This window comes from Callorhinchus milii, unplaced genomic scaffold (genome assembly GCF_018977255.1).
Source record: "Callorhinchus milii isolate IMCB2004 unplaced genomic scaffold, IMCB_Cmil_1.0 Scaffold4, whole genome shotgun sequence".
Classification (NCBI taxonomy): Eukaryota; Metazoa; Chordata; class Chondrichthyes; order Chimaeriformes; family Callorhinchidae; genus Callorhinchus; species Callorhinchus milii.
This window is the reverse complement of record NW_024704745.1, coordinates 12,247,196-12,273,623: the sequence shown is the minus strand read 5'-3', so window position 1 is coordinate 12,273,623 and position 26,428 is coordinate 12,247,196. Positions and strand designations below refer to the sequence as shown.

Here is a 26,428-nt window from a genome sequence, read left to right as displayed (position 1 = left end):
AAACCCCTATCAACCCATCCGCTCCCTCCAATCAACCGGCTCCGGCCTGCTCCACATCCCCCGACCCACCCACCCCATCATTGGTGGGAGAGCCTTCAGCCACTCTGCCCCTAACCTCTGGAATTCCATTCCCCAGTCACTCCGCCTCGCCCCCTCCTTAGCCTCCTTCAAGTCCCGCCTCAAGACTCTCCTCTTCGACCATGCCATCAGTCACCCCCCTTCCCCTCCCCTCCCTTCTCCCCCCCTGACCCCACTCGGGTCTGAAATGCTGTACTCTGTCCATCACCTTGGGACGTCCTCCCGACGTGAAAGGCGCTATACAAATGTAATCTTGTTGTTGTTGTCAGCATCTCTTCACCTCAGGCACTGACAGCATCACCATCCATGGTTGCACATGCTAAGCCAATCCGGAAACTTGGGGTCTTATTTGACCCTCAACTATCCTTTCTACCCCACATCTGTGCCATGACCCGCTCTGCCTTCCCCAACCTCCGCAATGACACTGTCTCACACCGCAGGCCGGCGAAACCCTCATACATGCTTTCATTACATCGAGGCTCGACTATGCAAATTCACTGCTTGTCGGCCTCCACAACTCCTCTCTCTGTTGGGAGGCAGAGGCTTTTAAGAGCTAACAGAGGAGGCAGGGCAAGGAAGACAAAAGAGAAAATGGGGCCGAAGACAGGGGATGGTGGGTTAAAAAGGTGTTAATGATGCAAAACAAAGGAGGATTGCAACAAAACAGGGGAATGGAGGTGTTAATAATACAAACCAAAGGGGGGGGAAATTGCAACAAAATAGGCAGACCAGAGAGAGAAAAGGTGTGTTTGGGACTTAGATGATGTGGTAATGGTCACAGAAGAGGGAGAGGGGGAGATGAGCTGTTATGGTCTGAAATTGTTGAAATCTATATTGAGGCCAGTGGGCTGTAAGGTGAGGTGCTGTTCCTCGAGCTTGCGTTATGACTCATTGGAACAGCGTAGGAGACCATGGATGGACAGGTCAGAGTGTGAGTGGGAGGAAGAGTTGAACTGGCAAGAAACCGGAAGCTCAGGGTTGTGCTTGCGGACAGAATGGAGGTGCTCGGCAAATTGATCACCCAATCTGTGTTTCATCTCCCCAATGTAGAGGAGACACATCGTGAGCAGCGAATGCAGTAAACTACATTGGTGGTAGTACACGTAAATCACTGTCTCACTTGAACTCTGTGTTTGGGGCCCGGGACAGTGGTATGGGAGGAGGTGAAAGGGCAGGTATTGCATCTCTTGCGCTGACATGGGAAGGTGCCTGGGGGAGGAGAGTAACTGTTGGTGGTGATGGAGGAATGAACCAGGGGGTATTGGAGGGAATGGTCCCTTTGGAATGCTGAGTGGGGAGGGGAGGGAAAGATATGTTTAGTGGTTGGATCATGCTGGAGGTGCCGGAAATGACAGAGAATTATTTTTTGGATGTTGAGGCTGGTGGGGTGGATAGTGAGGACCAGGGGGACCCTATCACAGTTCTGGGAAGAGGGGGAAGGGGTGAGGGCAGAATTGCAGGAAATAGGGTGGACACAGTCAAGGGCCCTGTCCACCACAGTAGATGGGAATCCTCGGCTGAGGAAAAAGGAAGACATTTCAGCTGCTCTGGTGTGAAAGGTGGCATTGTACATAAACACATAAACACATGACTGACCATGAAAGACATATTTTCTAGTGAAATTTGCAAAATGACACGTGCAGATAATTTAGGTACAATTGGCGATAATGTGACATAATATCAAATAGTAATAATAACAGTCCTTATATTTGATACAGCAGCTTTCATGTCAGGAGGTTGTCCCAAAGTGCTTCACAGGATAATCTGTAAAGTGGAATGACTGTGTGTGGTTTCTGGGCGAACATTCACCAAATTAAACAGTTTGGTCACACTGTATAACCAAAAAACATTTATTTTATTCAGCAAATATGAATCAGGATGATAGACCACAAGCTTTAAGCTATTTCATAGAATTGATCCACAATTTAAAGGTGAATTTAACATTTTGTGAAGTTACATTTTATATTAAGTTCAAGCACAAGGATAAAAATATTGAGGACAAGGTTAAAAATATTGTTGAATGAATGTTTAGCTGAGCTAAATTTGGGGCTTTTAGGACTGAACTAGAAAAGAATCAATACAAGGTTATGCAAGGAAATAATAATGTAAAGAATTACATATACTGGCTGTTCATAAGCAACACAAGCCACTCCACTAGTACTATCAAGAAAATTGATTATAACCTGTTTTAGTTAATGCAGAATGGAAGTGATACTAATGAGTAAAAGAAGCACAGCAAGGCAGCACCTTTCACGTCAGAACCAGGTCCCTAGAGCAGAGGGAGTGTTAAATCCAGATTTCGATGTGCGATTGCTCTTAAAGACCTGAAAAACTCAACACAGAGTCAGTGCTGAGTCCTGTAGCTCAGTGGTTAGAGCACTCGCTTTGCAAGTGAGAGACCTGAGTTCAATTCCAGGCAGAGGGCGAAACCTTGGGCAAGTTTCCTTACTCCACACAGAGCCTAATAATAATCCCTCCAAAAAACCAAAAACAATAATTAAATTGGTCATTTTCAATCTACGACTGTTTGTGGGACATTGCTGTGCGCAATTGGCTGCCGCGTTTGCCCACAAATATACAGTCAATTCACTTTACAGTGTGTGCTGTAAAGCGCTTTGGGACGTCCTCCTGACGTGAAAAGCGCTATATCAAATGCAAGGATTATTATTATTATTATTATTATTATAGTGCGGTATACATCCAAAAACGCTTTATTTCATATATGAGGTGCAGAGCGGTAGCAACAACTCTCTCAAGATACTGCTCCCCACACTGCACACCAGATAAAAACAACATCTGACTTTTATATATGTTCCATTTTCCCATAATTGGATGTCTGTTTCTTTCATAAAAAGAGATATGGGTCCCGGGTTCCTTATCACAATAACATATATACATTGATAGTTGCAAACCAAAACAAAGCTGAGCTTACACCAAATGCGAAAACATGTTTTGTCTCATTGCCTTTGCTTATTCTGTAACTTTTGCGATTGCCCAAAGATGAACAACATTCCCACACTTTCCACAGGAGCATGTAGATGAGGAAAAGAAGAGGGCTGAGATCAGCCGTACAAAAAACTTTTAACACACAAAGTGGCTGTAAGAGATTGAGCAGTACAGCTTCTGGTTTACAAATCTGCCCTTTTGTCTTCAAGGAAAATGGTCCTTCCATCTGAAAACATAGAAAGCAATTGATCAGTGTATCACTCTATCAGAAAAATCTATCAGTGTCTTCTGTATAACATCAAAAAATAAAGAGTAAACATGTAGAAACAAAAACAAATATCATAACAACATTGTAGCCCCACAATTGTTTAAGATAGGTTGCTCTAAAGAGATTCAGGTAAGATTTCATATGTTATAAACATAACTATGCGGTCGTTATTGTGCCTGAACCCATTCACTCTCATGCTAACAGAAACAACAAAGTCTAGAACTAGAAAAGACTGTCCAGACCTTCAAACCTGCTCTAATTGTATAGATCAAGTTAAACATGTGTATCGTGGACATAACATCCTTTCAACATCTTGAGAGAAGCAAAGTATACCATAGGTAACACCTCCAATGTCGCTTTCTGAAATTTCCTCCCAATTCCCATCGGTAAGTTAGGGAAGCAAATGTCCAGGATATTATTGGAAGCTTAAACCCAGGCTGTTCAGTTTGGAATAGCTGGCCTATTTCTTTCCCTCAAATCCTTCAATGTGGGGTGGATGGGATAATATGATATGTGACCTGATAATTATCACCAGTATTCAGATCCATATCATACAAACTTCTCAGCAGTTTAGACCACTAAATTGTGTTCCCTTTCATTCAATTTTTTTTCAAGCAAGACATTCAGTTGTACAAATCTCTTCTCACATTGTACATCACTAAATTAGTTTCACTTGTCACTCTTCTCTGAACTCTCTTCGTCCCATCACTTCCCATTAATCTAGAAATTGTCCATACTATTTTAAACGTGACTTCATTAATGAGTCTGTCAGAGAATTATTCGGTGTAAGGTTCCTTTAGTAATTTACGTTGCCTTTAAGGTATGCATAACACTTGCAGTTAAACTCACCTGAGATCACTCCACTCATAGAAACACGCCTTTTCATCACTTCAGATTTAAAGTGGCAGATATAGTGAACCTTGTAGTCAGGAACTGTTTTCACATTATGTTCCACTCTATAGAGGCCTTCGCTGTCTTGTTCCAGGGTCTTGATTTCAGAATCTTTCAGGTCATTACCAAATTTGTCTTCCCAAAAAACAATGGGTTCTGGATACCACCCTTGAGAGCTGCAAGTAAGCTTCAAACCATCACTTTTATCGGGGTTCAGTGTGATCACAAGATCTTTGGTTGGGATGGCTGTAAAGCAAAATAAGAAACTATAATCAGAACTCTTTACCATGAGATGTATTTGTACAGTGAGTGCTCCCTATGGCTAAGAATGTTTTTAGAAATCCAATTGAGTAAGCAAAACACAACACGTTGTTAGAAACGTTGTAATAAAACTACAATGAATAATAATAATCCTTCCATTTGATATAGGGCCTTGTCATTGTCTTTGAGACGTCTCAAAGTGCTTCACAGAATATACTGTAAAGTGAATTGACTATATTTTGTGGGCGAAATGCGGCAGCCAATTGCACACAGCAGTGTCCCACAAACAGTCGTGGATTGAGTGACCAACTTAGTATTTTTTTTTTGGAAGGAGTTATTCCCCCCCAGAAAAGCGATCCGCCAATCGACTAACAACAGGGATCTTACTTACTGCTAGGTAAACAGAAGCGTGTGGAGTAATGAAACTTGCTGAATGTTTCGCCCTCCTGGGAATAAAACCCACATTTCTCATTTGCAAGGCAAGTGCTCTAACCACTGAAGTACAGAACACCACACTCTATAAAATAGATTAATCTAACAATGTATACTTTACAATGTAATTAAACTAACTGTATCAAAAGGAGAAAGATGAAGTCTTTACTCTGTGCAAGATCCTTATAACACTTATTACATCATGATATTAATACCTGGCTCTGGATAAAGAATTTCATTCTGGTTCATGGAGTTATTATTTTTCTGCTTTTCTTGTTTTGAACATTTTCAATTTATATTTAGATTATTATAAATCTCTTGGTATTTTTCTGTTGACAGGGGGATGTTAGGAAATATCTAGATAGATTTTATTCTTTTATTTACTATTTAGGACTTCAGGGTAACACTTGGAACGTTTGATAACTTGGTAACTATGATGCGGAACATGTTATTGAACGCCACAAATTTTGTTGGTTAAGATCAGAAGACCTGACAACAACAACTTGTATTTATATGGCACCAGTCACACAGGGTAGCGTCCCATCATCGCAGCTTGCCTGAGGTCACCCGAGGTCAGTGGCCACCATCTATCATTAGGGCAGATAAACATTCAAATAAAAAAAACTGACTTTATTCAGTCGGTTTTCTGATCTGCGCATTTGAAATGCTGCTCTTAGGAGATTTCCTTGGATAATGATGGTGATAATAATAATCCTTGCACTGGTATAGAGCCTTTAACATCAGGAGCACATCTCAAAGAGCTTCACAGGTTATATTGTAAAGTGGAGTGATGGTGTGTGTTTTATGGGCAAACGTGGTAAAACCTAACCGATGTTCTGTTTAATGATTCCCGTTTTAACGTCAGTGATTGATGTCGGTGTTATACGTTGGCTTCTCTGCCACATTTTCAAGAGGCAATAAACGGAATGGCAGCATTGAAACTGATTTAAAAAACAATGTGGGTGACATTCACATCATTGAAAGACTGTGCTGCACCTCCAAATAGATTCTTATTCTATGTGAGAAGCCTCTGGCTGTAACTGGTCAACTTTGTTGTGCTATGAAAGTTATATGACATTAAAACTACTGTCTTCTAATACCACAGAAAATGTATGCAGCAATTTGCAAAATGAAGATCAGCAACAGTTATCCCTCAATTCAGATAAAAAGCAGGATAATTTTCATACCCCAAACAAGCAGTGTCACACTCGTGTCTCCGAGACCTTTGTCAGTGCTAATGCTGAGCTTGTAGATTCCATCATCCCAAACACGAACTTTCTTCAGTGTAAGAGTGATACCTTCTTTGTTGATTGAAATTTCAGTTCTCTCGGTGTAGTTGGCATGTTGATCATTGATTTGGTCTTTACCATGCTTGATCTTGTGTACTATTAAATCATCACTTCTTTGCCAGATCACGAAATGATCACCTCCAATATCTCCGCCAAATTCACACGTGATCAAAACATCTTTGCCAACCTCGGCTTTGATTTCTTGTTCACAGTGAAGGTTGAATCCATCTAAATAAGAGAAACACAATAGGACGCCTTATAAGTATTTTTTCAGTATTTTGCTCAATATTTATCAGCCATTTTACACAATTACTGCATTTCACAGGTATGAAAAGAAAAAAAATATTTTAAAAAATTGGAATTTTTTGCTGTGACCTATTCCAAAGATCAATTTTGGATGGAGCTTAAGTGGTGTGGTTTTACATTTGGAAGTGGATTGTTGCTCTCTTATTTAATGGAGCTGTGCTGAAAAAGGCTAAAACAGTTGTTAGAAAATTCTTGGGCTCTATTAGTCACATAAATTTTATATATCATGCAGTATTCCCCCAGCCTAGGACAAAGATAGACATGTAAATTTCTGAATATTAATTTAACTTTGGAGATGTGACACCACATTTCCCATTACTTGACAATCTATTGTTCTTCATATTGATAACTGCTTTTCATCTTAAATCTGCTCATTTATTAAAGGAATAAAAGCACAACTTCTATCCTGTGAAAGAAAACAAATCCTTACCAGCAATCAGAATAATCAGTGAAAGTACAACACAGCTGAGGAAAGCCATCCTGAAAAATAAAATTGTACATTTACATTTCAAACTCTTTATATTATTCTATTAATAGTTAACAAGATGTTCCTGTTAAGTTACAATATTTTCCTCCTCCTCTTTCACAAAGCTGTTTAGGAGGGGGGAAAGGGTTCCCAACTGAGCCTGATCCTGTTCTCATCTGACAGCCACACACTTTGCAACTCTTGTTGATATCAATGAACAGTGATGAAGAGCAAAATCCCAGGCATATTTTCAGATTCTTAGCAATAGTAATCCTTGCATTTGATATAGCGTCTGATTCATGTTGTTTGATATGTCTCAAACTGCTTCACCGAACATACTGGATTGAGTGACTAANTTTTTTTCAAGGTATTTGGGTGTGTGGAGTCAGCAACTTGCCTCAGGTTTCGCCCTGCTGGGGAATCGAACCCGGTCTTCACTTTCTGTGGTTTAATAATTTGTTTTTTAGTGTGTTCTGGTCGCTGACTTTGTATGAAAGGGGACGTAGGTTTTAAGACTGTTACTGTAATAATAATAATAATCCTTGCATTTGATAAAGTGCCCTATCATGTCTTCGAGACATTTCAAAGCGCTTCAAGGAATATACTGTGAAGTGAATTGACTTTTTTTTTGTGGGCGAAATGCCAATTGCGCACAGCAGTGTCCTACAAACAGTTGTGGATTGAGTGACCAAATTATTATTTTTTTGAAAGGATTACTACCCCCAGAAAACGACCCGCCAATCGACTAACAACCCGGGTTCCTACTCACTGCTTGTTAACAGAATAACAACAACAACAAGATTCCATTTATAGAGCGCCTTTCACGTCGGGAGGACGTCCCAAGGCGCTGTACAGTTGGGTCAGGACCCGAGCAGGGGGGGAAATGGTCAGGGGAGGGGAGGGAAGGGAGGGAGCGAGGAGGGGGTAGAGAGTCGAGAGGGGAGCTGAAGGCGCGGTCAAAGAGAAAGGTCTTGAGACCGGCCTTGAAGGAGGAAAGGGAGGAGGCGGCGAAGGCACTGGGGGATAGAGTTCCAGAGCCTCGGGGCTGAGAGGCTGAAGGCCCGGCCACCGATGGTAGGGCGGTTGGGGCGGGGGATGTGGAGCAGACCGGAGCCAGAGGAACGGAAGGTACGGACAGGTACGTAGGGAAGAGTGTAGAGGCAGGAAACTTGCCTAACGTTTCGCCCTGCCTGGGAATCAAACCCAAGTCCTCTCGCTTGTGAGGTGAATGCTCTAACCAATATGCTACTTTTTTTTAAAGGCCTCCATGACGTGATAAGGCATGATTTCAAACACAAGCTCTACTATTATTATTATTATTATTGTAAACTTTTCAACACTTTAGAAATCACAGAATGAGGAATAAAAGCAGTTAATGCTGAACGTTTTCTCGTGTCAGGTTTTTTGCCATAAATAGAACTCTGTCTGATCTGCCAATGCAAAAGCCTGTTCTACATTGGTCACAAGTATCCAGGAGAGACAAGTTGTGGCAGGTTTAGAAATATCACCCCGAAAGTCCTTCCATTACAAGGCAATCTTTTACAGTGATGAAAAACCTATCCTTAATAGCTAGTAACTATGGCTCAGATTTATAATAATAATTCTTCCAGTTGATATAGCACCTGATCACGTTATTGAGATGTATCAAAGCACTTCACAGAATATACTGTGAAGTGAATCGATTGTATATTTTGTGGGTGAAACGCAGCAGCCAAGTATCCCACAAACAGTCTTGGATTGAGTGACCAAGTTATAATTTTTTAAAGGATTATTATCCCTGAAAAATGAACTGCCAATCGAATAACATCCGCGTTCCTACTTACTATAAGTAAACAGAGATATGTGGAGCAAGCAAATTTGCCTAAGATTTCGTCCTGCTCGGGAGTCAAACCCGGATCCTCTCGCTAGTGGGGCCTGTGCTCTAACCAAAACGCTATAGGACTCCATCAATATAGGTTCGTAAACTAATATAACTTCCAGTTAGACTAGTGCTAAAGTTAGCACCAACACCACTAAAATAACCTGCACCCTTTGATACTACACATTATCCATTAATATAAAAATATTTGCACATTCTGGCATCTGTACACAGAGTACACTTTCACATTTCAACACGTCAAGTACACAGACTTGAATATACAGCACTCAGCACCGTATACCCACTCAGCTTCTCCGTACATTATAGATCAATCGTTTGATTTTGGTATCAAGTAACAATAATAGCCCTTCCATTTGATACAGCTCCTTGTCACGTCTTCGAGATGACTTAAAGCCAATTGCGCACAGTAGCCTCCCACAAACAGTCATGGATCGAGTGACTAAATTATTATTCTTTTGAAGGGATCATTACCCCTGGAAAAGCGATCCGCCAATCAACTAACAACCGGGTTCCTACTTACTGCTAGGTAAACAGAGGCGTGCGGATTAAAGAAACTTGCCTAAAATTTCATCAGGTTTCCAACGCGATTGTCCTCTTGCGAGGTGAGTTCTCTAACCACTGAGCTACAGGACAAAGTAATGCCAAACCCTGAGTTACTTCCTTGTTTACTGAGCCTATTGCACATCTCCTTCTGACCTCATCACTGGTATCCCGGCAGATCAAAATTTTTAAGGTTACAAATGAGTATCATACACATGTCTCAATGCATTTGTTATAAATTATACAGTGTAACTTTCAAATATTGTAAATAATTCAATGGTAACAATATCCATAAGGGCATAGTCCTGTGATATTAACCAATATATATATAAAACAAAGATTAAGTGTATAAAAAGGGTCAAAGCACCAAAGCAAACTGTGTTCCTATCATTCAGATTCTAAGTGTTGGAATGATCAAACACACATGTCTGTTAAATGCAGGGATACAAGTAAAGATTTGTAGATGTAAAATGCAAAACACAATACGATACACACACAGACACACACACAGACTGATGGACCAAGCTTGTGACTGAGAGCTGCCTTTTGAGGACATTGACCTATATGTGCCCTATTGCGCCATTCTGCTGATCTCTCCACCCCACCCCCACCTCAGTTGTGGTCAGCGTTGTCTCCCTGAACCTTGTCTCTCCCTGAAAACAGCCCAAACACAGGCGAGAGTGCAGTTGACTGCTTGACTGTTGCCTTCTCGAAGAGGTTTTCTGGCTGTTCTTTCTCTGAATAGTCGAGCGGCCAAGGCAGACACCTAGACTAGAGCACAACATAAGGCAAGTGATCATTTAACACAATCTGGAGTCCTGTAGCTCAGTGGTTAGAGCACTCGCTTTGTAAGTGAGAGACCTGAGTTCAATTCCAGGCAGAGGGCGAAACCTTGGGCAAGTTTCCTTACCCCACACAGAGCCTAATAATAATCCCTCCAAAAACCAAAAACAATAATAAATTGGTCATTTTCAATCTACGACTGTTTGTGGGACATTGCTGTGCGCAATTGGCTGCCACATTCGCCCACAAATACACAGTCAATTCACTTTACAGTGTGTTCTGTGAAGCGCTTTGGGACGTCCTCCCGACGTGAAAAGTGCTATATCAAATGTAAGGATTATTATTATTATTATTTTTATCTGTCCCTGGCAACTCACAGGATAGTGTCAATAAGCCATTACTCAAGACACAAGCAGTAGATTTAATATTAAATGAAATTGGTCCATTCTCATTTACAAGAACTGAGGGAGAAATAAACATACCTACTTTTCTCGCTGCAGTTTCGAGTTAACTTCCAACCTGTTTTCACATAAGAAGGAATAGAGAAACGAAACTGAAAGCAAAATACAATTCATGAAACAGAGTGAAACTGAGTATTGCACTGGAGGCAGATTTTACGAAGAGTCCGATCAGCTATTTTTAAAAAAATAATTAACGTTAACTTTTGTTTTTTTTAAAAAAACGTTAATTAGGGTGAATTTAGCTGTACATCCAATATTTATCACATGAATTATACTTGTTTTCCACCACAACCCGACTCCTCCGTCCCCCCCGCCACCCCACGCAGGTCATCTCCTCCAACCTTCACTGCGAGGAGATGCTGGATTTCCTTGAATCCAAGATCAAGGGAATTCGCTCCGCGGTCACTTCCCCTCCAACATCCACCAACCCCCCACCCCCTCACTCCCACACTCCGACTGCTACCCATCCTCCCCTACTCACTTTTGTACCCGTTTCCCCACCCTCTGTCACAAACTCATCCTATCCCTAAAACCAACCACCTGCTCCCTTGACCCCATCCCCACTCCACTCCTTATCTCCCAGCTCCACTTTCTTGCCCCACATATCACCGACATCATCAACCTGTCCCTCTCCTCTGGCTCTGTCCCATTCCCTTAAAAACTGCCACCATCACGCCCACCCTGAAAAAACCCTCCCTTGATGCGTCGCAGCTATCAAGCTACCGGCCCATCTCCAACCTCCCCTTTCTCTCCAAGGTCCTGGAAAGAGTTGTCGCCTCCCAACTGCGCTCTTTCCTTTCCACCCATTCTCTTTTCGAACCCCTTCAGTCAGGTTTCCGTGCTGCCCATAGCACAGAAACTGCCCTGGTCAAGGTCACCAATGATATCCTGACCATCTGTGACCAGGGCTCCCTCTGCCTCCTCGTCCTCCTCGACCTATCGGCAGCATTCGATACGGTCGACCACGCTATCCTACTCCACCGCTTGTCCTCCCACCTCAACCTTCAAGGCACTGTCCTTGAGTGGTTTAGGTCGTACCTTTCTCACCGTCTTCACTTTGTCTCGACGAATGGCTTCTCCTCCACCCCCCGTACTGTCTCATGTGGTGTCCCTCAGGGCTCTGTCCTCGGTCCCCTCCTCTTCACCCTCTATATGCTCCCCCTTGGTGACATCATCCGCAGACATGGGGTTAACTTCCACATGTATGCGGATGACACCCAACTCTACCTTTCCTCCTCTACTCTCAACTCCACGACCACCGATGTCCTGACAGCCTGCCTGTCCGACATCGAGTCCTGGACGAGAGACAACTTTCTTCAGCTCAACGTGCGAAAAACCGAGGCCCTCCTGATTGGCTCACGTCAGCGCCTCCGCACCTCAGGCGCCGACACCATCAGCATCCAAGGCTGCACTCTCCACCTCTCAAAGCCAGTCAGGAACCTCGGCGTTTTGTTCGACCCTGAGCTGTCCTTTCTCCCTCACATCCGCACCACAACTGGCACCGCCTTCCATCACCTCCGGAACATCGCCAGACTACGGCACTACCTCACCCCTCACGCTGCTGAAACCCTGGTTCACGCCTTTGTCACCTCAAGGCTGGACTATGGGAACTCTCTCCTCGCCGGCCTTCCCGCCACCTCCCTCCACAAGCTGCAGGTCATTCAGAACTCTGCAGCTCGTGTACTGTCCCGCACCAGGCTTCGGGACCACATCACTCCCACCCTCGCTCGCCTCCACTGGCTCCCCATCCCCCAGAGGATTGATTTCAAGATCCTCATCCTCACCTACAAGGCCATTCACGGCCTTGCTCCCTCCTACCTCTCCAACCTACTATCCCCCAACCTACCTGCCCGTACCCTCCGTTCCTCCGGCCTGCTCCACGTCCCCCGCCCCAATCGCCCTACCATCGGTGGTCGGGCCTTCAGCCTCTCAGCCCCGAGGCTCTGGAACTCTATCCCCCAGTGCCTTCGCCGCTTCCTCCCTTTCCTCCTTCAAGGCCGGTCTCAAAACCTTTCTCTTTGACCGTGCCTTCAGCTCCCCTCTCGACTCTCTTCCCCCTTCTCGCTCCTCCTTTCCCTCCTCTCACCCTGACCATTTCCCCCCTCCTCTCTCCCTCCCTTCCCTCCCCTCACCCTGACCATTTCCCCCCTGCTCGGGTCATGACCCAACTGTGCAGCGCCTTGGGACGTCCTCCTGACGTGAAAGGTGCTTTATAAATGGAATCTTGTTGTTGTTGTAAGTGTGGGAGGTGACCCAGGGCACTGATGATAATAATAATAATAATCCTTGTATTTAATATAGTGCCTTATCATATCTTCGAGACGTCTCAAAGCGATTCTGAGAATATACTGTGCATTGAATTGACTGTATGTTTTGTGGGCAAAACGTGGCAGCCAATTGCGCACAGCAGTGTCCCACAAACAGTGTTGGATCGAGTGACCAAATTATTATTACATTTTTTGAAGGAATGATTACCCCCGGAGAAGCGATCCGCCGATCGACTAACAACCGGGTTCCTGCTTTCTGCTAGATAAACAGAGGCATGTGGAGTAAGGAAATTTGCCCAGCGTTTCGCCCTGCCAGGAATCGCACCCAGGTCCTGTCACTTGCGAGGGGAATGCTCTAACCACTGAGCTACAGACCTCCGCATGGCTCTAGCCTTGCTCAGTAGTTCTAGTTGGAAAGCTTGCCAGACAGCTGATTAGACTCCAGCAGTACCCCAATGCACATGTTGGGGTCCCCAAGCCTTGGCTCTTGCCAACCTGCACCTAATACTTTCCGGAATTAGATAAGCAGGATGCATTCCTTTCCATTGCATAATAATAAACCTCGTATCTGATATAACACCTTATCACATTGTTGAAATGTCTCAAAAGATTTTACTGGATAGTGACTGCATAGGCGCCACCCCAATGGTTGAATACCATCTTGATGCTCAATGCCTCGGGTCACATATAACAACTGGCAGGTTAGGTAACAGAGGTCAGACAATCTCTGGGAACACTCAGCAGGTCAGGCAGCATCTTTGGAGAAAGGAAAGTGAGTCAACTTTGAGCTGCTGAGTGTTCCCAGCGACTTCTGTTTTTGTTTCAGATTTCCAGCAACTGCAGTATTTTGCATTTTGTCAGACAATCTCTGTAGGACTGTAAAGCAGCAGTGGTCACCGCAACTGTGCAATGAGACATTCTGTCCTAATCACTAATCATTAACACCGATTAATCCACTGTTAAAATGTATTAGTATTGATGATGTTTTAATGGGTCGTAGGAGAAGAAACGGGTTAATCAAACATGAGGAATTCATCTATTAATCTGAATTAGTGGGGAGCAGGCCAAGAAGAAGAATATTTTTTGATTGTACCAATTATCACTGATCTGATGTTAAATATCCTGAAATGCAGTGGTCAGCTGTGTCACGGTGGGTAGTCATGAAATCTTGCTGAGTGAGATATGAAAGAAGGGCTGGACAAGTGCAGTCAGTGCTCCAGTCATTCAATAAAACTCAACTCTATTGAGCAGATCGCTGCTCTGTGACATTTCTGCACAGTTATCTCTAAAAGGTAGCCTCACATTTAATACATAAATGGCTGACTGGCGAGAAGTGCTTCTTATTTTATGCAGCTCAGGTAAGTCTGCGTAAGTTTAGACGTTATCTCTATTTTTATTTGATCAAGCAGATGTCTAACACATGTGGAAACCCATTACCATGCTTAAGGATAGCCAAACCAAACTGAGAATTCCATGCCATCCCACTTATACATAGAAATTCCAGATGCCATCTATAAAGTACCTTTTTGTATAGTCGTTTATCCGGTTCATTTTATTGTCCATTTCTATGATTTCATTTGCATTCTTTTTTTAAATGATTGATACAATTATTAGTTATCTAATAAGGCGTCCGTTTAGAAATATGTTTCCTCTGGATTTCAAACCTACAGATCTGATAATCTTAAGACCCGTTCTACCTTTGGATACATCACTATAGAGTTTTCTGCCACGTTGTTTTTCTTATCTGCATTTGATGACATTCGATCCAATAAATCAGCTTTTTTTGCTGTTAAACATGGTTCCACAATCTAGAGTATTTCAGCCCTTTATGGATCAATTCATTTTGACTAACGTCTGTGATGTTATGAGCATTTATGGATTGTTGTTTTGGACATTTTTGGAAGGTTGCGCTAAGAACTTTTATCGAGCATGAAATGAAAATTCAACTTACTGTAACACACTTCGACCAATCGATGCATAACAGACACAAATGCAATAGCTAATTTTATATAAGTTTGCAAAGTAAAAATCATCAATTGCTGATTTCTTTGAGAATCCTTCAATGCTCGTTTAAAGACGTATCGTGCGATGGCAACTCTCTCACCACATGGAGATATTAGATTATAGCAGTAATTTTAATAACTGGAATAGGTTTAGGGCTTAACCATAATACTATGCAATATAGTATGTAACCGCAAATGTAACGGCTACACCAAGTCTCTCATTTACAGCTGTGATTACCAGTCTTCAAGTCCACCAGTCTCCGTCCTCTGTCACTGAAACCTGGAGACACAGCTCGGTTCAACTGCTCTGCGCATACCAGGGGAGAGATCAAATACTTCATTTATTACTGGTATCGAAGAGACCGAAGCCGCAATCCGACACAAGGCATGAAAGCAATTCAGTCTAACCATCGTACAGCCGTGTCTAAAGGCTTAAACTTGCCTTTCAGCCTGCTTGTGATCGATGTCATTGCTGCGATTGACATCGGCGAGTATTATAACTACCGCCAATAACTACTGATTGTAGTGGAGGACCCTCTGCTCAGAAGAGAATTCACAGGGAATGAAACCAGTTTGACATTCCGAGGCACAGTATCTTGTCTATCTGTTTAAATGAAACCTAATATCTTCCAGCTATGATCCCTGGTCTGTGCAGAGTTTGCTGGAGCCGCATTAGGAATAAGAGGGTATTTTACTATTTAGTGAGGGAGGAAATTAGCCTCGGGCTGGGATCTTTATCCAGGGAGGGAGGGAGTGGCGGGGGGGGCACATGTTCAAAGACACAAAGTGGCATCAAATGTGAGCCTCCTTTACGCCCAGGTCCAGCCGTGTGGCACATTGCCTCGGCAATGCCAACAACAGTTACCGATGCTGGTGGGGTATGGCAAAGGCACACATATATCAGTCACAGATTCAGTGCTGTTACTGTGGTTCACTCGTTCCTCTCAAGTGGCGCTGCATGTGCTGGAGCGGGAGTGTTGGTTCGGTTGATGTTGAGATTTCTGGGGTCTCTTTCGTGCGCCATTTTTTTAACGCAATTTTTTTTTTTAACAAGTGTTGGAACCAACCACTCACTGCCTTTGCAATCTGGCTTTCGATGCAAGTAGGTGTGTGGAAATTAGGGATTGAAATGGGCCAGTGTCACTGCTTGATAAGTGCAGGTAGTTATAAACACTGTCCTTTTTGCGTCCAATGTTAATTATGTATCTTAAGATAATTATTTATCTTACAGTCAAACCCCAAGTCCAGCTCTCAGCTGAACCAGAGAGTGGGACCTCTGGAATTCAGACTCTGACCTGTGTGGCTGCGGGATTTCTCCCAAGAGATCTGAATGTTTCCTGGATGGTAACGGGAGATGTACCGCATGAGACAGAGTCCGCATCTCTCACAGTGAACAGCGACGGGACCTTCACCCTGAGCTCACGGCTGAGCCTCCAAACCCCTGACTGGCACCTGGGCTCTGCTGTCACCTGTCAGGTTCAGCACATCACCCTCATCCCACCGGGTACAGAGAGGATCAGCTTCACCCCGAGTAAGTCATTTTGTAATAAAGAAGCGGCTAAATTCTACGACTTGTTGCCTCTGATTATCCAACACAAATCAAACAGATTTTTCTTAAACAATAACTGCAATATTAGTATTACTAATTATTCGTGTTAAATAATAATAATCCTTGCATTTGATTCAGCGCCTCATCACGTCATTGAGATGTCTCAAAGCGCTTCACAGAATATATTGTAAAATGAATTGGCTATATTTGGTGAGCAAAAGGTGGCAGGCAATTGCGCTAGGTCAGCGGATCTATAACAATATAATACAATTTACATTCTAAATTGTACATCGACGGATCTATAAAATGCAAAGTGGGATATTCGGATTGAAAAAGGTGCGAATTGTAGCAAACGTGTAAAATAATAAATATGCAGTCTCTGATTCCAAGCATAACATCAAACGCGCTCAGCATCTATAGTAATAAATAATCTTTGCATTTTATATAGCTGCTTTTATGTCAGATAAAATAATGTATTTTCTTTCATATTTTGTAAAACATAAAATATATTTTCTTTTATATTTATGGGATATACTGTCAAGTGTATTGACTATTGTTTAGGCTCCTCTGTAACATTTGGGCAATACAAGAAATATTATATTGCAGATACTTTATATAAAACGTTATATAGAAATATGACCCTTTCTTAGCCTATCAGACCTTTCTGCCATCAAATTGAAGCTATGGCAGAATGGTGAAAAATAAAAACAGTTAAGTCATTATTTGGAAATTGTTTTTCCACAATACTTGAAAACAAATGGCTTCCAAATTATAACTGACCACCACCCCCACCCCCAGCACACACCATTGTACAATTAAACATTTTAAGACAAACAGACTGAGAATAAATAGGTGGGTGGAATTTCGAGAGCCAAAGCCCTAACAGGGGGAAGGAAGGTGGTCCTGAGTTGTGTGAAGCGCTTGTGGGAGACAGACAGCCTCCCGAAGTTGAAAGGGCGTTGTATGATGAGAGCATGTTGTTGTTGTCCTTCACTCAATAGCAAACGGATGCCTTTGCAATCTTTCTTCTTCGCTGCCTGGCTGTGGTTTCTCTGTGGCTTGTGCTGTTGCTGGGGGAGATCAAACACGCCATCGAGCAAAGGAAAGGTACGTTGCATCCTGCAGCTCAGTGGTTAGAGCGCTTGCTTTGCAAGTGAGACACCCGAGTTCAATTCCAGGCAGAGGGCGAAACCTTGGGCAAGTTTCCTTACTCCACACAGAGCCTAATAATAATCGCTCCAAAACAAAACAATAATAAATTGGTCATTTTCAATCCATGACTGTTTGTGGGACATTGCTGTGCGCAATTGGCTGCCGCGTTTGCCCACAAATATACCTGCAATTCACTTTACAGTCTATTCTGTGAAGTGCATTGGGACGACTAGAAGACGTGAAAAGCGCTATATCAAATGCAAGGATTATTATTATTATTATTGTTACTGACACCTCCTGTTTACCCCTTCTCTCCTGCAAAATAAAAAGACTGAGCGAGAGAGAGAGAAAAAAATACACCCAAATCCCCTGCAAATCAAAACACACCACAGGCGACAGACAACGTCTCCTCCTCCGCCCCCCGAACGAGCAAACGCGACCCAGATCCTCTGTGGTTTGGAAGTCAGCGTCGCTGAGGTTTCCAGCGAGAAAGAAAGTGGAAACATCAGTCAGTGTCGAAAGTAACCCTCTGAGAATCAGCACTCAATTTCTTCGCGGTTGGCACTTGAGTGGGGGTGGGGGGGTTGGGGTGGAGGTGGCAGAGACCTTATGGAGGGCAGGGGCAGGAGGTGTTAGTAGTCAACCCCCAGAGTTCGTTCCAGGGTCCCATCGGCGCAGAGAGAGACCTGGGGTTCTCTGAGCTGGACAAACATCTATCCCTGCCAAGGAATGGGGGAAAAAAAGCCAGACGATCAAATAAATACCTTCGTTGCATTGGTTTTTTTTTGTTGTTGTGAGGTGTGAGGTGAAGATTATAAGGAGTAAAACTTGTTAGCTTTCTCTTCCTAACCTGGAGATCCTGAAGCCAATAACAGCGCCTCCTAGTGGTGCTCAACTAAAATAAGTAGAGACCGGGTAGGGATTGAATCTTGAATATTTGTGTCTCTGTGGCTCAGCTAATGTCAGCTAACAGTAATCCTCACATAAGTCGTATCATTTGCAACAATACATTTAATATGACTTATGCAAAGTATGAGTTATGTGAAACCTGCATAACCTATACCAACTACAACAGCACATGTATAAGAAATACACCTAAGTATGACTTAGGTGATCAACCTCCCCGGGCGCTCCCTCAGAACCCATACCTATCTGACCTGCTTGCCCCCCACTCCACCACCCGCTGCCTCCCCCCAGTTGGCTCCAGCCTCCTGTTTGTCCCTCATGTTCTCTGGGCCCTCTACTCTACTTTCACCCTCAATCCCTCCACCTCGCTCCCTCCATACCCACCTTCAAACCCCACCTAAAGACCTTCCCTTTTGATCGTGCTTACGACCACCTCCCCCCCACCCCTTCCCCTGGCTCGGAGTCAGACTCTGCCACTGTCAAGTGCTCCGGTATGCGACCCTGCGTGAGGGACACCATATAAATGCAAGTTGTTGTTTATATGATTTAGACAGATCAGACTTATGAGTGTTACTGTACCGTATTCACTAGTAGAACCCCTCGGTTGATTTTGCTGAGATGCGTCTCTCCACTAGTGATCTCTACAACTGATATTTTATGGACAATAAAAGAAACAAGCACCGTTTTCCTAACAAGGGGTTAATGTGGCATCAAAAAGACTGTACAATATAATAGACTGTAACAAGCCATCTGGTGAAACATTCAATCTTAATTCTATGATTCTATAAATTTGCAGTGCTATAGGGTAAGAGCGAGGGAGTGTGACCGGTTGGTAGCTCTTCAGCCACGGTGGGGATGAATAGCTTCCTTCTGTGCTGTAAAATTCTATGATTCTTAGTATTATGAGGAATAATGTAATATTCTATTGTTGTAGACATTATTAAAAGATAATTCATTGTTTCAAACTGTAATTCTGTATTTTATTTTATTTCTAGATGTAAGCAATGATCCTCGGATTATTTCTATTAAAGCAACTATTGGGGAAGATATTACGTTGAACGGTAGCTTTACCATCGATGACAACCCAGAACACCTTACGATTACATGGAACAAAATGGGATCCAAAGGTTTTGTGTATCGTATCAGAAATAATAAACATCTACAAGAAGAGCAGGATCCAACCTATGCAAACAGAACTGAGGTTTCGCCAAGTATAAATAATGGTACACTGCAAGCATCCCTTAACCTGCAGAATGCATTTTTCCATGATGAAGGAATCTACATATGTAGCTTTTCCACTTTAGAACGTCAAGCGAAAGTTATAACTAATCTCTCTGTCAAAGTACATTTTGTAATTACTAGAGGATGAAGGAAGAAAAGTAATGTTGAATGCATCCCACTCTGTGCTTTTTATAATAATAATCCTTGCATTTGATATAGCGCTTTTCATGTCTTTTAGACATCTCAAAGTGCTTTACAGAACATACTGTAAAGTGAATTGACTGCATATCTTGTGGGCAAAATGCAGCAGCCAATTGCGCACAGCAGTGTCCCACAAAGAGTTGTGGATTGAAAATGACCAACTTATTATGTTATTTTATATGCCTCAATATTATGAATTGCGCACAATAGAATACAGCATAACATATATAACATCAGTACTTAGTTAACTTACCACATTTTATATTTCATAGAGGCTCTCATAATCAGGGATGAATCTGTAACTTGATTAACTTGATTTCGCCAGTTCATAATTTGTTAATAGGAGGCTTGCCTTACATTATATGTTTTCTCTCTAAATGTACATTTGTGCATTAAATTTAATTTGCCATTATTCTGCTCAATCCACCAATCTAATCTACGTGTCTCTTTTATAGATTCTGGGACCAATCTCGATTCATTGCTGAAACCCAGCAATGAAAATGGTAAGTCCATACTAATTTACCGCTCCTCAGGATGGTACCCAAATCCCATCCTTTTGTGGAAAAACTGTTCGAAAAAACGGTGAAGAATTCAAGTACCAACAATAACAACTTGCATTTATATAGCGCCCTTCATACGAGGTAGCATTCCAGAGCACTTCACAGTGGCGGAGTCTAGACAAGCCAAGGGGAAGAGGAAGGGGCGAGGTGAGCGTAAGAACTATCAAAAAGGAAGGCCTTTACAACAATAATAACATTTGAAGGTAGGGAGAGTACAAGGCAGGGGGATTGAGGGAGAGAGTTCCAGAATAGTGGGCACAGAGGGCACGAGGGACAAACAGGAGGCCGGAGGCAGCCGGTCAGGTAGGTAGGGAGGTGCGAGGGCATGAAGGGATTTGAAAACGAGTGAAAGGATCTTGAAATCGATCTCTTCGGTGATTGGGAGCCAGGCTAAGACTGGTGTGATGGGGGTATAGAGTTTCATGCGGGTGAGTATTCAGACGGCAGTTTTGCGAGTTTTGAATTAACTGGATTTTGTGTATGGTGGAGCTGGGGAGGCATTAGAATAGTCCAGCCGGGAAGTGATAAAGGCTTGGACGAGGGTTCCAGCTGCGTCGCTTGTGAGGTAAAGCCAGAGGCGGGCAATGTTGCAGTGGTGGAAAAAAGCGGTCCTGGTCAGGGAATGGATGTGTGGTAGAAAGGAAAGCTGGGGATTGAACCTGATACCTAAATTGCGCATGGGTTCGGAGAGTCTGAGGAACAGTCCAGGGAGGTTGAGGAGTTCAGAGGGGGAGGAGTTCAAAGGGGCATTATTATTTCAAAACTTACAATCAATCTTGATGACTACAATAATTATATCTACCTTGTAATAATAATAATCCTTGCATTTGATATAGCACCTATCACGTCTTCGAGATGTCTTAAAGGACTTTACAGAATATACTGTAAAGTGAATTTACTGTATATTTTGTGGGCGAAAAGTGGCAGCCAATTGCCCACAGCAGTGCCCCACAAACAGTCATGGATTGAGTGACCAAATTATTAATTTTTTTGAAAGTATTAGTACTCCGGGAAAAGCGATCCACCAACTGACTAGCAACCAGGTTCTGATTTACTGCAAGGTGAACAGAGGCGTGTGGAGTAAGGAAACTGAGATAGAGGATTCCACAGTCTATAAATTATTCACTTTCAGTGAGGCATCACAAACAAACAGATAGGATATTGTTGAAAGGACAAGTATCTGATAAAGTACCTGATTCTCAACATGGTTTATGGGTGTACTATATATTGAATGCGACGATGATCTGCAATGAGTTTAAGTTACTTTCTAATCCAGTGAAATCATACAATATATTGGGGTTCACTTGATAGCCATCTTAAAATGTAATTTATTCCACAAACAGGGCGGAGTACATACCTGCATTTATCACTCAAATACGATGATATCTGCATTCACTGTTCTGTTTATACTACAAGTGCAGTGTTCAGTACCAGTGGAAGAAAATAACTAACATCTCATCTTATTTTCTCAGTATGTGATTTTTAGTTTAATTTGGACTGCTATCGTTTTATTTTTCAATTTTAACAAAAGTCTTCTTTACTAGGATCTTTTTCTGCGGAACAACAGGGGACTTCTACTTTTGTTTGCAATTATATTTGTATCATCATTATCTGTGTTGGTGTAATGGGCGTCATCTTTGTCATTGGTCTGCTGTGCAAGTCAATGATCCTTCAACAATTGAGAAGATACAGAAGAGGGGAACCAAAATGATTGAGGGGATGAAGACCTGGACTATGAGGAGCGATTAAATAAACTGAGCATGTGCACACTGGAGAAGAGAAGTCTGAGGGGCCATGTGATTATGGTTTTTAAGATTCGGAAGGGAATAGATAATGTAAACCATGATAAGCTGCTTTATCTTGTACTGAACAGTAGAACCAGAGAACACGGCCTCCGATTGAAGATGGAGGTAAATTCAGAACAAATCTGCGGAAACACTACCTTTAATAAGCGAGAAGTAAACTTATGGAACAGGCTCCCTGGAGAGATGGTGGAAGCAGCAAGTGTCATTTGTTTCAAGAATAAATTAGATAGATTTCTGCTAGAAAATAATATCTTGGGATACAGTTCATACTTTGGGACACGACATATCAAGCGACTGCCAGGATGGTGAAAGACGAACTAGATGGACCTTGGTCTTCCTTCACCAAGTTAATTCTTATGTTCTTAACGTCTGTCATTGTGTTTGGTTTCTGCAAGATAAAAAACAATCTGCAAAATAAAAACAAATGAAACATATATGAAAATGTATTATAAAAGTACTCAATTGTTTCAAATAATTCTACAGAGTGCATTTTATTGAGGGAACAATTGAATTCTATGGTTATGATGTGTGGTGGAGATTATGTGTATGAATGACCCATGTAAAATCAAGGTCACAGATTCTGTGAAACGCAGTCAGGGATTACACTAGTGAGCTGCTAAGTGACTAAAGTAATAGACAGCAGTAAAAAAAATCCAAGCATAGTATTGCAATTTTTTTTGCCAGCTGGGTGTCTAACACATGTGGTAAGCCATCACCATGCTTAAGAGTATCCAAACCAAACTGAGAATTATAATAATAATCCTTGCATTTGAGATAGTGCCTTATCATGTCTTTGAGACGTCTCAAAGCGCAAAATATACTGTAAAGTGAACTGACCGTGTGTTTTGTAGGCAAAACACGGCAGCCAATTGCGCACAGCAGTGTCTCACAAACAGTTGGGGAATGAGTGACCACATTTTGTTGAGGAACTGTTATCCCCAGAAAGTGACCGGCCAATTGACTAACAACCAGATTCCTACTTACTACTAGGTGAACAGAGGTGTGCGAAGTAAGGAAACTTGCCCAACGTTTCGCCCTAACTGGGAATTGAATCACTTGCAAGGCGAGTGCTCTAACCACTAAGCTACAGGACTCCAATTCCATGCATTTCACCTACACATGGAAATTCCTGAGATAGATTGCTGGAATGGAATGCACCCTCACTTGATCAAGGGATGCATCCTGCTTACCTAATTCTGGACAGTGTTACAACAACAACAACTTGGATTTATATAGCGCCCTCCACGCCGGACGGCGTCTCAGAGCGCTTCACAGTAACGGATCCCGGCGCCGAGCCAGGGGGAGGGGGAGGAAGGTGACCCAAGGTGCGCTCGAAAAGAAAGGTCTTCGCCTGAGACCTGAAAATAGGAAGAGAGGGCACGAGGCAAAGGGAGCGAGGAAGGGAGTTCCAGAGCCTCAGGGTATAGTGGCTGAAAGCACGGCATACCTCAATTCCAAATTTAATAGAACTTCAGGACCAAGGTGAAGTAGCACAGTAGCAGAAAAAACAGAAAATAACGTAAAACTGATAGGAAACTGTAGAAATTTTTGACAAAATCTGCAGAAGAAAAAGAGCAAATTAGATATCAGATTTATCAATTCAGGTGCAACATTTTCCTCCTCATTACTCTCTCTCCCACAATCGCACTGACACCCATATGCGCACACTCTGCACCACCACCCCCCCCCTCACAGACACTCGCTACCCCACAAGCACACACGTCCCCCATTCCACCCCCCCCCACACACAAACACTTCCCACTCCCCACTCCCCACCCTCACACAGTCCCCACTCTCACACGCACACGGTCCCCACCTACACACACTCTCCTCCCCCTCCCCCCCACACACACACGCTCCCCACCCCACACACACATACACACTCTCCCCACCCCCTACACATACACATGCTCCCCATTTCCCCACCCTCACACTCGCTCTCCTCCCCACCCCTAGCCACTCCTCACCACACACACACATGCTCCCCCCACCCTACACACACACATACACACACATTACCCAGCACACAATCTCTCTTATACACATTCTCTCCAACAACTCCATTGCACAATCACAGGCATATTCCCTATCACAATGAAACACACACCAATCTGCCTCCTTCTCTTACACATATATGCATACAATCTTCATCAGACCTGCATGCACACAGCACATGCACTCCATTAATTAAACTATTAAATACAAATCTAAATAAGAAACGTAATGAAAGGGCTTACAGAGTGAAGTTTTGTCCCATTGTGGTTTGTTCATTGCTGTATGTAAACAGACTTAATAGTAAGTTATTCATATACAATATTTCAGCAGCAATATCATGACAATCAGATTAGTAAACCAATCCCATCTCTAAGTGTGTGATGTTAGCTTCATAAGCAGGTGAAATTTTATACTTCCAATAAATCTACAACATGAGAAGACAAACTGGTTTGTTCAGAGTTTTTCCTTTTCAAATACTGTTGTTGCTTAAATAAGCTAGACTCAGTTGGCAGCATTCTCAACTCTAGCTCAGAAGGATTCGAGTCTCACATCAGGACTTGAACTCAAAGGTAAGACTGATACTCCAGTATAAATATAAAGGCAAGTTATTGTTGAAGTAAGCGCTCTAATATTTAACTCACAAAGGCGGAAAATAGTCATAAATAAAATGTACAAGAAAAAGTCATTCTATATGATTGTAAACAGTTTTGTTCTGCAGGAATTAGGCGTTTTCCATCACAAAAGACACTAAAAGAAAAAATGGGTGATGAAAATGCTTGTTTTTAAAGATGAAAATACTTAATAATAATCCTTGCATTTGACACAGTACCTTCTCACGTCATCAAAATGTTTCAAAGCCCTTCAACTGGTTTACTGCAAATTGTCATGACCGCTTATTTGTCGGCAAACGTAACAACCAATTTGTGCACAACAATGTCTCGCAAACAGCCATGAAGTGAATGCCCAATTTTATCTGGGGGATCATTTCGGCCAATGTCATTGAAATACGCACTGATGCCTTCTTTACATTTAGACTTCAAAGCACTCCTTGCTCCTTGGTTCACCATTCAAAAGCTCAGCATTCAACCTTCTAAATTTAAAACCTACATAAATTTAAGTTGAGAAGCTCCCTTCTCTTTCCAAATAGTGCCATGGTTCTTTAATGTTCACCTGAACAGGCAGGTAGGACCTCAATTTAATACAACTCAACATCCTGTTTGCGTCATTCATTGCTGCCTCACACATTGTTTTGATGTGTTGAGCAATGGGTCAACTAACATTCCTAGAACTCTTTCAACTTCTGTCCCATCCACAAAGTACACCCGTGCTATCCAGCCCAGTGGATGATTTCATCCAGGCCACGAACACAGTTGCACTGTGTGTCCATAGCCCAGGCTTGGCCTAATCCAGCGGGAAAATTATGGCGCGAGGTGCTAGTTAGCAGTAGGACCTGTCAATCACTTTCAAACTGCTAACATGAGAGAGAGACACACAGTCAGAGAGAGACGGATAGAAACAAACACATTCAGACAAAAAGAGAGACACAGACAGAAGGAGATGCAGAGACACAGAGAGGGCACAAACAAAAAGACACAGAGAGATACTCACACATACACACACACACAGACAGACAGACAGAGTGAAGCACACATACAGAGAGAGAGATTCAGAGACATGCAAAGGGAGAGAGAAAGATACACACACATACACATGCACAGATACAGAGAGAGAAATACAGAGTCACTGAAAGATAGAGATACGGAGACACACAGACAGAGAAAGTTACACTCAGACAGAGAGACAGATCCACACACAGGCAGAGACAGTTACACTCAGACAGAGACAGATTATAATAATAATCTAATGGCGCACATTATTATCTGTCCCACAAACCGTTGTGGATTGAGTAACCAATTTTTTTAAAAAACATCTGGAAGGATCATTAACCCCGGGAAGCGATCCACCAATCGACGAACGACCAGGTTCCTACTTACTGCTAGGTAAACAGCGGCCCATATAAAATAATGCATATATATTTTACAATATAGATACAGAAACAAACAGAAGCAGACAGACAAATACAGCGGCACACTCAGACAGAGAGAGGGGGATACAGAGACACATGCAGACATGTCAGTGCATTTCACAGGCATAGAGTGTAGGGAAATA

General features: G+C 42.6%; 2 protein-coding genes across 2 annotated transcripts; one reads left to right on the top strand and one right to left on the bottom strand.

The window, feature by feature from the left end:
- Positions 1-1,914: 1,914 nt before the first annotated feature.
- On the bottom strand, positions 1,915-10,884 carry LOC103180169 (butyrophilin-like protein 2). The gene is made up of 7 exons (XM_042334300.1): positions 10,876-10,884; positions 10,622-10,692; positions 10,062-10,127; positions 6,902-6,951; positions 6,064-6,393; positions 4,142-4,429; positions 1,915-3,250 (listed from the first exon to the last, which is right to left on the bottom strand). Exons 4-7 carry the CDS (start codon positions 6,948-6,950, stop codon positions 3,207-3,209), a joined length of 711 nt encoding a protein of 236 aa, XP_042190234.1. The 5' UTR covers position 6,951; positions 10,062-10,127; positions 10,622-10,692; positions 10,876-10,884; the 3' UTR covers positions 1,915-3,206.
- A 4,853-nt stretch (positions 10,885-15,737) lies between these two features.
- LOC121848858 lies at positions 15,738-22,180 on the top strand. Its single transcript, XM_042334041.1, has 6 exons — positions 15,738-15,846; positions 16,301-16,401; positions 17,421-17,526; positions 19,473-19,700; positions 20,355-20,402; positions 22,004-22,180. Exons 1-6 carry the CDS (start codon positions 15,738-15,740, stop codon positions 22,168-22,170), a joined length of 759 nt encoding a protein of 252 aa, XP_042189975.1. The 3' UTR covers positions 22,171-22,180.
- Positions 22,181-26,428: the final 4,248 nt, after the last annotated feature.

What these genes read in the sequence shown, in the direction of transcription:
- LOC103180169 (XM_042334300.1), bottom strand. Translation starts at nt 6,950, where the DNA reads ATGGCTTTCCTCAGCTGTGTTGTACTTTCACTGATTATTCTGATTGCT. An exon ending in ACTGATTATTCTGATTGCTG is followed by an intron (nt 6,394 to 6,901) that starts GTAAGGATTTGT and finishes TCTCTTATTTAG; the next exon opens with ATGGATTCAACCTTCACTGT. An exon ending in TGTGACACTGCTTGTTTGGG is followed by an intron (nt 4,430 to 6,063) that starts GTATGAAAATTA and finishes TTTGCTTTACAG; the next exon opens with CCATCCCAACCAAAGATCTT.
- LOC121848858 (XM_042334041.1), top strand. Translation starts at nt 15,738, where the DNA reads ATGCTGGTGGGGTATGGCAAAGGCACACATATATCAGTCACAGATTCA. An exon ending in CGCCATCGAGCAAAGGAAAG is followed by an intron (nt 17,527 to 19,472) that starts GTACGTTGCATC and finishes TTTTATTTCTAG; the next exon opens with ATGTAAGCAATGATCCTCGG. An exon ending in GAAACCCAGCAATGAAAATG is followed by an intron (nt 20,403 to 22,003) that starts GTAAGTCCATAC and finishes CTTCTTTACTAG; the next exon opens with GATCTTTTTCTGCGGAACAA.